Below are 11,260 nucleotides of genomic sequence, written 5' to 3' on the forward strand. Positions count from 1 at the left end.
AAGATTGCATGTTAACAAAACTAAATGGTGTCAATTACCTGCTACTCTAACATGAAATGTTTAATTTACAAGTCCCTACAAGAATTTTAAAAGTCCAAAGAAAACATATGATTAGGTTAAAATTTAGTATACTCTGGGTGAATTATAGAGATTTTTTTTTTCCCATCAGAGCATAACACTTTAAATTGGTGATACTCAGAACCCAGTAGAAGCAAAGCATTAAGTGCGGAGAATCAATATTCTTCAAGTATGCTGGTAGTATTTGCCACTGTATTATTTTACTATTATCCCATTAATGCCAATTAGTAGGCAACATGTTTAATTATCCTATTATCATTTTGGCAACTGGTCAAAAGAAACCAAGAACTTTTCAATATACACACAATATTTAAAAGAATATTCTCATTGGAAGCACCGAACTGTTTACAGCACACTTCAGATTAAGAGGCACGTTCTTATATTGAGTCATCTCTATCTTTATAAGTGTAGCTGTTATGGGATAATGTAAATAAAGTTTTATTACTGAAAGTCTCTTTAAAAAGTTACTTAAAAGCTTTTTACATTCTTAAAGAAATTAAAGACAAATAGCTATATTCTCCTTGATTTAGATATTCATTACTCAAAGTTACTTAGTAACATGCTGGTTCAGAATTCAGCCTAACATTAGAAGGGTCACTCTATTACTATATTTAGGTGAAATCCAGACAACTTTCCAAATTTTTAAAATATGGAAGATGCATTTAGGCAAATGTTATCACATATATTTCTATTCAGATTGATAGTTCTCAGTTGCTATTTCAGAGATTTGTGCCAATTCAAAACATAAAATTGGTTTTTGGCCCACCACCCAATAAGTACTAGCAACTAAAAAGTTACCAGCATTTGGAAAATTGAACATCCACTTTCCAGAAGCAAATACCTAGGACAATAGATTCTATCTGATAGCAAATAAGTTTAATATTTTTTTCTCTGTTAATCCAGATCTATGGATGCTAATGGTATAACAGAGTCATTAATGAAAACAATAAACTCCTAGGACTACAGAAGTTACAATATAAGATATTTAAATCCTGTGATCAAGATGTAATACTTAATTCTAATTGTATTTAAACATAATTTCAAGTTCACCTCCATTAGTATAAGCTAAAATATATTTACTTCATTTTGCCACAGAATCCCTTATTAGGAGCTTAAGTGTCTACTGAACTTATCTAAGAAAAAAAAAATTAATCTGTTTAAGTTGCAATCAAAGTTTTCAACTTTTTTCTAAAAGATTAAGTCTTCTGATCTTATTAGTTTAACAAGTCCTAAAAAAATAGGATTTATATAAAATCAGAAAACATGATTAGCTTACTTTACAAAATAACATTATTACCGAAAATAAAATGTAAAACATTGAATCTATAAAATTTAGTAAACCCTTGAAAATTTTCTAAAATGTTTCTTCCCTATCTTTTGAGATAAACTGTGCTTATTTCTAAACTAGTTATTTTGCATTGGCTGTTTTTAAATCACATCCAAGCCGAATCTTCTTAATACATCAAAAAAAAAAAAACCCATCTTATTCAACATTTCAGAGAGAAATCTGCCTACCAGGCCCTACTTTCACAGTTACATTAGTTTTTTAAAGTAAGTTTTACTGTGACAACATATGAAGATAAATGCACCCACAAACCCCTAAGAATACTAAAGTTAGAGCTGAATCTCTTGGGAGAGGGGTACATTATCCTTTCTTTTGAACATCATCAAAATGGTAACGATCAAATAAAAAGGTATTTCCACAAGCCTCAAATTAGAATACAGACTGGAGAATACCCTTGGTATTTTAAAATTCTACAGATTAACTTTGTCTGGGCAGGTTCAAAGCCACCATGGCATCCTGAGCAGAGTTTTCTACAGGCAGGGCAAATCTATTAACAAAAATCAATGTGCTAATCTCAAACCAAACAACAGTATCAAAAGCATAAAACAGAGATAACCTAAGATAAAATGTCCTCGAACTAACTAAGACTAGCTTGACAGGTTAAGAAGGAGGGGTAGGTGGGGGTGTTGCTGATTCTTTCTGTTTTAACCTAGGATGACTGGAACACCCAAGTACCCAAATAAAACTGTGAGGAAAAGATCACACTGTGAAGTTTGGAGTGGGAAGGAAAAGACAAGTAAGCACAAAATGTCCCACATTCAACTAACCAGTTTCACTGTTATTTAATAGGGCGCTAAAGTTTAGAAATATAAATTCCTGTATTTCGTATATGCTGTTTAATAAAGCCCAGGGGGGGAATAAAACCAACCAACATAATGAGACTTGCTTTTAACACCATCACAACTGGAAAGCTTGCTCTATTTGTCTTGTCAGCTTTAATAAAAGGCATCTCCTCTGGCGGGATGGCTTCCCTTTCTTTTCCTAACAGTGGTAAGTGGCATGTCAAAGAAGAAATAGCTTCCCATCCCACCACCCACCTCCAGAAGACATTTTTTTTTTTTTTAACCAAACTTTCAGGGATGTCTCCACTTCTGCTAGGCGGTGCAATTTAGAATTTGGGCTACCTGGGTGTGACTATCTCTCCTGGAGTAGCGGGGCGGGGGGGGGGGGGGGCGCGCTACTCTCCTTTAGGCAACCGGTCGACCGCTTGTGGGGAAATCTGCCCATCTTCATCTGAGCTGACACTACTTCAAGCGGGGACTCCCTCCCAAGCCTGAATTAAGGGGGAAGGAGGGAGGCCGGTGGACACGGCCACCCGGAGGTAGGAAGAACTGGAGGCGCCCGCCAGCCCCCTCTCTTCCATACACGTTGGGCGCGCAGCCACCACAAACTATCATCCCCTCGGCCTCCAGCCTCTCTCCTCCCAACTTCCACTCCAGCCCAGAGAAAAACCTGGGATTTCAGGTATAATCGATGCTATTTCCCTCTTAGGCAGGCACCGAAACCAGCCCGCACCTGGAAGCTGGCCTCGGTCCCAGAGAGCCAGAGCATTCTGGGCCCAGTGGGACCGACTGCTGCCCACAGGCCGGGGAGAAAGTAGGGCTCGGAGCTGCTCTGGATCCGGAGGGGTTCGCCCGGCACACTGGACAACCCTCACTCCTCCCCACTTCCAGAATCCCTGAACAAGGGACGTCTGCGGGTGGCCAGAGTTCAGCAGGCACGCTAGGACGGCCCTAGGCGCCCATCTCTAGCCTTCCGCGTACCGGGAGGGCTTCGGGGACGTCCACAAAACGGTTCCAGGTAATTGTGCGTGTTCCTCCGGCTTCACACCGCCAGGCCGTGGACTACAGGGCTCCCACCTCCCGGCTCGGCCAACTCCAGCAGCTCGCTCCGCACACATGACGTAACCCGGCATTAGATCAAACTTTCTGGCACCTTGAACCCACGGGGGGTAAGGAGGTGGGAGAATCCTCTCCAATGCCAGGCGCGCCGGGCCGAGACTGGGCTAGGGGCCGGTTGATTGCCTCCCAGTTAGAAGAAAATAAAAGCCTAAAGCTTCCGCTTCCCAGCACCCCCCTCGCTTCTCCCAGCCCTTGCGCTCCCTGAACGTACCGAGAAAAGGGAAGAAAAATAAAAAAAAAACCAACAACTTTGGGGATGTTTGGCGGGTTCTCCCTGCAGTCCCTGCGCACCCACGCTCCAGGCGGGAACTCTTGGCTGCGCGCACCGGGACCTCCCGGTGACCAAGCGCTACGCCAGGATCGAGATGCTGGCCGGCTTGCCCCGGTGAAGAAGCGGAGTAGTCTCGACTCCCCAGCTCCCGCCTTTTCCGAGTCTCCCCGCGCTCCGCAGAGGCAGCGGGTCTGGGCTGCCCCGGGGACTCCCAAGGACTCCTGGCCTCTTTGAGGCAGCTTAACAAAGAGAGGCGCGACGGGAACGCTTCCCGTGGGCGCCTCGAAAGCCATCAGCGCCCTGGCGACACAGGCTCCGAGGGTGCGCGCCGCCCGCGGCTGGTGCGCGCAGGTCCCCGCCGCCACCGCCGCTCCTTCCTTAGGGCGCCGAGGCCCGAGTATCCCCGCTCTCCGCTCCCCCTATTGCCTTACCTGGGGTTGCTGCTGTTCCAGTAGACGGCGTAGCGGTCGGCGACGGCCTTGGAGCCTGGGTCCTGGCTGAACACACACATCCAGAGTACCAGAAACACCAGCGTCAACATCTCCACGTGCAACATCACGCCTGGCCAGCGGCGGAGCCCCCGACAAGCCACTCCGGGGAAAGAGCAGGGATCCGGAGGGAGGGAGGGAAGGGGAGAAAGAGAGCAGGAGCCAAATAAATATGAATAAATAAGAATGAAGAGTGGCGAGAAAAGAAAGAGGCGCACACCAAGCTGGGGAGGGGAAGGAGAACGAGAAGAGGAGACGGGGGGAGGTCGGGGAGGGGGCAAAGACGAACTCGCACCCCCAATGGAGGGTTCAGAAGGAAAAAAGGAATCACAAGATGGAGAGAAGCATGCGTGTGTGTGGTGGCGGCGGTGAGGGCGGGGGAAGGGGTGCCAAGCTGTGTCTCGAGCGGCGGCGGCAGGCCGGTCACCCCGGGAGGAGGAGGTGCGCACCCGGCCGGGCGGCGGCACCGCGGGTTGGGGCAGGCGGCGGCGCACGCTGCACAGTCACCGGGAGTTGCGCGCCGCAGCCGCGGGGAGACATACACTGGCCCGCCGGGCCCGGCTCAGCGTCGGCGCCGCGGGCTGCGCACGGCTCCGCCGCCGCCCAGGGCCCTCGCAGTGCGCCCCGCTTCGCTCCAAGTTACTTTGGCGGCGGGTGAGAAACTGCAGGAGGAGGGCTCCGTGTGGATGGAGGGCTTCGCGCCTGTGGCCCCGGAGGTAAGGACCCCCTTCCCCCGCCTCCTCTGTGCCTTAACCGGGAGACCCTTGGAAATCTCGGAGGAGTCGTAGGTGCTGCGGAATCGGGGCGGTGCGCCGAAAAGGGTGGGGATCCGGGGCCACAAACCCAGCCCCGCCGGCGTCCTGGAACTGCTTAAGCGGCAGTTAAGCTGGCGAGGAGCGGTCTTGCCTTGAAAACCTCAAAGAAAAGTTTGGCTCTCCGTATCTTCCGGCAGGTCCCCCCGGCGGAGTCGGACTGCGGCGGCGGGAGACGACACCCCTGGCGCTGGCAGAGCCTCGGGGATTTCTCGCGCGTGCTTTTCTTGGCCGGGTGTGGGTGCACCAGAGTGAATGAAGAGCAGAGGTTACGAACCAGCCAGCGAGGCGGAGCTGGGATGCCCAAACCTGCAGGACGACGCCAACCCAACTGTTAGGCTGGAGAGCGAGAGGGAAAACAATCACTTTTTAAATGAATCCCTCCAACTCCTGGATGGGCTGATGTCAGTCTCCGATCGCCTTCCGGGAGCAAGACTGAGCCCCCAGACGCGGTGCCAAGAGCCTCGGGTGAGCGCTCAGAAGTGTCCCTGCGACTCCGACGGGTCTTGCCCCAAGCCCGGCAACTTGTAGAGATGCATCAATCAGTTTGAAACGGGAAAAGAGAAGAAAAAAAAGAGAGAGAGAGAGCGCAGGAGCGAGTGGCACCTCCCCGATGACTACATCAGAAAACCTTCCCGATCCTCCTGCAGCTGCTCCTCTTTCCCTCCTTGGGCACAGCAGCAACAAGAGGTGAAAAGCACCAACCAAATCCTAAAACCTCTACCAGGCGGGAAAATAAACTTGAGTGCAGCAGGAGCAGCACGAACAGCCCAGGAGGGATTGAAATGACTGGCGAGAAGTGGAAAGAGGTAAAAGTCAGTTTTGCAAAAGAGAAAAAAAAAGAGAGAAAAAATGCTTTATGGGAAAAAATCTCCTCGGGCACGCCCCCTCGTTAATGACCTGCGTGTAAAGCCGACAGCAACGGCGACCCAGCAGCAGCCGCCGCCGCCGCCGCCGCACCGGTGCGCAAGGCCGCGCGCGTGAACGTGGACGTGGGCGGCGCGGCCGTGGAAGGGGGCGGTGTCCGGGCGTGTAGCGCAGGGCGCGGGGCAGGCGGGCTGCGCGAGCGCGGGTGTGAGCTCCGGACCTAGCAGGGGGAGGCGCCGCCCGCCCGCGCCCAGCCAGCGCCGCTGCCGCCGCGGCCCGGGTCATGTGGGCTGCTTTTTTTTTCTTTTTTTTTTTCCTCCGCGTGCAGTTTACTTGGAGGGCGGGGGGGGGGGGGGGCTTGGAGCAGCCAGTCAGTGAACGGCCTGCTGTTTGCTTACAGGTCGGGGTTTTTTCCTCTCTCTTCACTCCAACAGGATTGGTTTGTTCCACGAGAAAGAGGCGTTTTCTTAATCTCCTCCCTTCCCCACGCCTCCTACCCCCCTTCTCGGCCCCACCTTCCAGAAACCTGACTAATTGAATTACTGGGAGTGCCGAGGCGCCCTCTCCTCCGCCCGAACCCAGCAGCCGCGCGTAACCCTTTGGATGCTGAATTCCGTCTGGGCTGAGGAGTGATTTGACATATTTTTACCTGAGAGTGCGGTTTTTCAATTACACAGGAACCGGTTCCCATCCTGTAGCCGGCAAGCCGAAATCTGTCTCCCAGGCCCTGCAGGTGACTTGAAGTCCCAGCAGACAGGCTGGCAGGGAGCCTCAATGAATTCGTGTTCTTGTAAATCTGCGCTGTTCACGACGCGCATTGCCCGGAGCTGGGTTATCTTGGAAACCTGAGCATCTCTCATGTGCCTTTCAACTCGCCTCTTCCTACCAGGGACTTAAAGGTTCATGAGCAGGAAGCAAGACTTTTCTTTAAAGTGATGCTCTGAAACACATTTTTTTTTTTAATTGAGAAAATCAGTGTAAAGTGATTACAATTCAGTGCGATCCTTCAGCAGGAAGGAAATGAATGCGGCAGGGGAGCCCATCAGAAATACATTACACCTTTTACATTTCTACCCCGAGGTTGGTTTACTGCCCACTCCCCAAAGGATAGGTGCTTTCAACGAACCCGGTGCGGGAAGAATCGCAGGTCGGGGCGGGAGTCCTTTATTATTTGAAAAGGCCTCGCGTACCCGGACTTCTAGGACTTTTAGAACAGGTTGCAGCGCCTTGGTCCCCAGCGGCCTCGGAAGCACGATCGCCTGACAGCAAGGCGGTCCGAGCGCCTTGGGACGCGTCCCCCGTCCTCCAGCGCCCGGGAATCTAGCCAGGAGCTCGGCGCTGTGGGGCACCAACCCCTCGGAGACTTGCCCTTGCGGAGCTCAGAGGGCTCAGGCCTTCATAATATTATTCTCTCCTGCCCTCTAGGGAGTTGGCTGCCCCGGTGGGAAGGGCTGATCCCACGAAAGAAATCGGTTTAGTTTTGCTCCCAAACCTTCCTGTTATCCCCTTTACTTATTAGCCCAATAAAATCAAATATCACGTTCTCCCTCCTGTGCTTTAGTTTTCTAGATCAGACTTTCCAGGAGCTTCGGAATTGTTTGGAAGCGTCCAGACGCCCTCCAGTGGTGGGCCTGAAGTCCGCACCCAGCGGGGGTATTGCCTGCAGCTCAGTCAGGATTGAGTCTGATGGAGAACCTGGGGTCAAGATCAATAAAGACTTGAGGGAAAAGGAAGAGCTCACATCGGCATGGAATTACCTGGACATAATGAGCTCTTGCCTAAAAGTTGAGTCGTTCCTCAGTTACAGAAAATTTTCCTACCTGAAGAGATCCTGAAACTGTCCTACCTGAAGAGATCCTGAAATTGTCCTAGGAGAGTAACTCCTCTATTTGTGACTAGGTGTAAATTGCAATCTGTATAATTACAGACTTCATGACAGACCACCGCAACAAACCAACCACATTCCTAATTTTAAAAAAATGTAAATTCAGAATATTAACACAAATACTTGTCTACCATTTGTATATTTCACAAAATTCCTGCAGTGAGAAAGTTGGAAAACTTAAGCCAGGGAACTAAAGGATAAGCATTTATTTTTGAAACCAAATTTTTATTCAAAGCTTGATTTACTTTTACCCCCTGGCCTGTAATCTTGCTGATGTTCAAGTTCTTGGCCTATTTTAGGGTGCACTTGTTTTTTCCTTTGCAGGAATGATGCATTTCTTCCCTCAGCCTTTCTGATAGTAGCTCTAATAAGTGCTCAAATGACTGAGGCAGTTTTGCAGGAAATATTCTGGGCTCTTTTAAGGGACATGTGTATCTTTAGGAAGAAGAAAATTCACACTCCTGTCTTGGGGAAAATGCTGATCCTCATCAGAAAGTCCTTTCAGTCAGGGAAATATCAGGTATCAGGGAGTTAGCAAGCTGGCTTCCTGTGGCATCAAAGCCAAAGGAGTAAAGAAAAAGAAATTAAATCCACTTAGTTCCTATTTGAAACTCATACTTCAAATGTGAAAATTCAACATATCAAAGAATATAGATGTCCTAATATTTTCAATATCTGTAATTTGCTTAAAGTCTGGATAGTCCAATTTTAAGCAGGAAAAAAAAATCATAATGATGGTCTTCCTTAAAATGATTCAGGGAGTTGGAATAAGACATTGGAATTTGCAACTATTTCAGAACATAACTCAAATGTCTATGTGAAATAGTTCATAAACCTAAATCAAATGCCTCCTTCTGGGATGATATACCTAGGTAATTATTGATATTGATATACCTAGGTAACTAAGCAGCAATATGATAGATACATACTTAGATGGACTTTGAAGAGGTATTATTAACCGTTCACTTATCGCTAGACAATGTGACTTTGTCTCTTCAGGAAAATATTTAAGGGATTTGAATTTATACAAATCAGCATTATATAAAATAACTATATTATGATTACTCCAGTGTCACAGAGGCAATGACTCTTAAGCTGGTCTTTGAAGGGGAAATAGCATTCTGCCAAGTACAGAATGAGGTTGAGGTATGAGAGAAAGAAAACAGCAAGCTAAAAACACAGAGTAAAAGGGTAGGGAGTGTTAGAAGGCTCTGAGTTGACAAGACTTGAACAGGGTTGTAGGGAGCTGAGACCTGAAAAGTCTGTTAAGAATGGGCTGTAGAAGGGCTTAACTGCAATCTACAAATGTTTGAATTTAAATGCAGGCAACCAAATGCCCTGGTGGTTTTATTTTTTTTTAAGATTTTTTATTATTTATTTATTTATTTGACAGAGAGCACAAGCAGGGGTAGCTGCAGGCAGAGGGAGAGGAGAAGCAGGTTCCCCTCTGAGCAAGGAGTCAGATGTGGTACTCGATCCCGTAACTCTGGGATCGCGACCAGAGCCGAAGGCAGATGCCTAACCAGCTGAGCCACCCAGGAGCCCCCACTGGTGGGTTTTTTTTTGTTTTTTGTTTTTTTTTGGTGGTTTTAAAACAAGTGACAAGTAATAATCATTATGCCTCAACATACAAATTGGAATAGATTTACTTATTTACTTATTTGTTCATTATTTTTTGGCTTTGAACTATCTAGATTGATGTTCTAATCTTGGCTACAAATTAGAGTCACCTAGGGAGCTTTTTTAATTTTTATGTATTTTTTAAAATATTTTTTATTTGAGAGAGAGAGAGAGCATGAGGGGGGAGGGGCAAAAGGAGAGGGAGAAGCAGACTCCCTGCTGAGCAGGACCCAGGGATCATGACCTGAACCAAAGGCAGAGCCACCCAGACACCCCACATAGGGAGCTGTTTTAAAAAGAACAATGCCAGGACCCCACTTCCTGTTTTAGTTTGTTAGGGTCAAGGACCTGGGATCTGTAATTTTTAGAAGCTCCCCAGGGAATTCTAAGGAGCATAGAAAACTAAGAATCACTGATCCAGGTAATTTATTTTTACCTTAATTACTTCACTAGTTCAGGCAAAAAAGTAAATTCTGTACTTACTTGTCTGAAATGTTTCAATTAACCGTCAAGGCAAGAATGTTGATACTTTAGAGAACTGAATTTTATGAGCCTCTTTATTAAAATGAGTGATGCTTTAAAAGTAGTTTTCATATGGCATGAACGAGAATGCCATCTCCAAGATGGGGTTGCAGGGGCAAAGCTTGCTTTCAAATATGGGTTAATTTTTTTGGACTAGTTTAAACTTCATTTTTGCATTAGTCGTCTCCAGGTTGAAGTAGAGTTCTGTTGGGTCAGGTGTCCAGACAAAGAAATGAAACAAGCTGGTGAATGAAACCCCACAGTCCACAGACTGTAGTTTAATACAGTAGTTAAACTAGAACTGATACCCAGAAGAAATAATAAAGGAAACAAACTCAAGAACAAAGATGAAAGAAATAACAATTAGACACAAAACTTTCTCACAGATGACTAACAAAATGGTATTTAATCTAATCCTGCTATTTATCTTCCTAAAAATTTAGAATTCATTCCAAAGCCCCAAGAAACCCAGGTTCTATCACCAAACTATTTATTTAATAAAGCCTTTGCACCTCCTCACCCCTTTGTACAATAGGTTTCTCAGAATCTTTTAGAAATAACTATTTGCTAGCATTTCTCTCCTTGGAGACCTAAGGAAATGCTCCTTTTCTATTTCTGATCTAGGTGTTTCTTCTGTGTACAACCTAAAAGTGAAAAAAACAAAACAAAGCAAAAAAAAAACTGTCTACTAAAGAGAGTGTCACGTCTCTACCTTCTGTCTTGTGACCTTCAACTTCCATCATGAATTTTCTACTTTGCTCATTCTTTCTTTACTTTCTGGGTGCTTCCTGGAGTTTGGTTCACAGCATCCCTTCTCAGAAAGTCTGTGGATAAGTAGGAGTGTGCGGATAAGCAGGAGTTTTACAAGTTGCCGCAATATTCTGAAAAAGTCATTTTTTAAATTTTTTATTTATGAACTGTCATTGTTTTGCCTGTTTGAAAACATAGTTTAAATAAGATCTGCAGAGCAAACTTTTTAAACATACAGAAGCTTGGGCGGTCATTTTGATAAACAACTAAACCCTATAATTAGACATATATGAAAATATGTTTTACGTTCCTATGTACTACAGATGACTATGTGATTACAGGTAATTTAAAAAGAAGCCAACAAGAACTAGTTGATTCAACCAATTTCCATATCACTTTTCATTATCTAAACTTCATTCTATAGACCATAGACTTATGTGACCAGTTTTTAACTATAACGCTGAAATTGTAAGTGATTTTATTCCCCTAGGAAAGTTTCATGTTGTCTTTACTACTTGAACTGAATGTATTTTTCACTGCTCTGTTTCCCCTCTTCAAATTTTTTTTTAAAGATTTTATTTATTTATTTGAGAGAGAGAATGAGATAGAGAGAGCATGAGAGGGAGGAGGGTCAGAGGGAGAAGCAGACTCCCTGCTGAGCAGGGAGCCCGATGCGGGACTCGATCCCGGGACTCCAGGATCATGACCTGAGCCGAAGGCA

At 46.2% G+C, this 11,260-nt stretch overlaps 1 protein-coding gene across 2 annotated transcripts in view; it reads right to left on the reverse strand.

Moving 5' to 3' along the window:
• The window catches only part of EFNA5 (ephrin A5), a 273,600-nt gene extending 267,982 nt beyond the window's left edge, over nucleotides 1-5,618 (reverse strand). For both annotated transcript variants that reach the window (XM_021701516.2, XM_021701507.2), the window contains exon 1: nucleotides 4,027-5,618. In XM_021701516.2, the coding sequence (XP_021557191.1) occupies nucleotides 4,027-4,151 (125 nt within the window). In that variant the 5' untranslated portion in view covers nucleotides 4,152-5,618. The remainder of the gene's footprint in view (nucleotides 1-4,026) is intronic.
• Between the last annotated feature and the right edge of the window lie 5,642 nt (nucleotides 5,619-11,260).

This window comes from Neomonachus schauinslandi, chromosome 7 (genome assembly GCF_002201575.2).
Source record: "Neomonachus schauinslandi chromosome 7, ASM220157v2, whole genome shotgun sequence".
Classification (NCBI taxonomy): domain Eukaryota; kingdom Metazoa; phylum Chordata; class Mammalia; order Carnivora; family Phocidae; genus Neomonachus; species Neomonachus schauinslandi.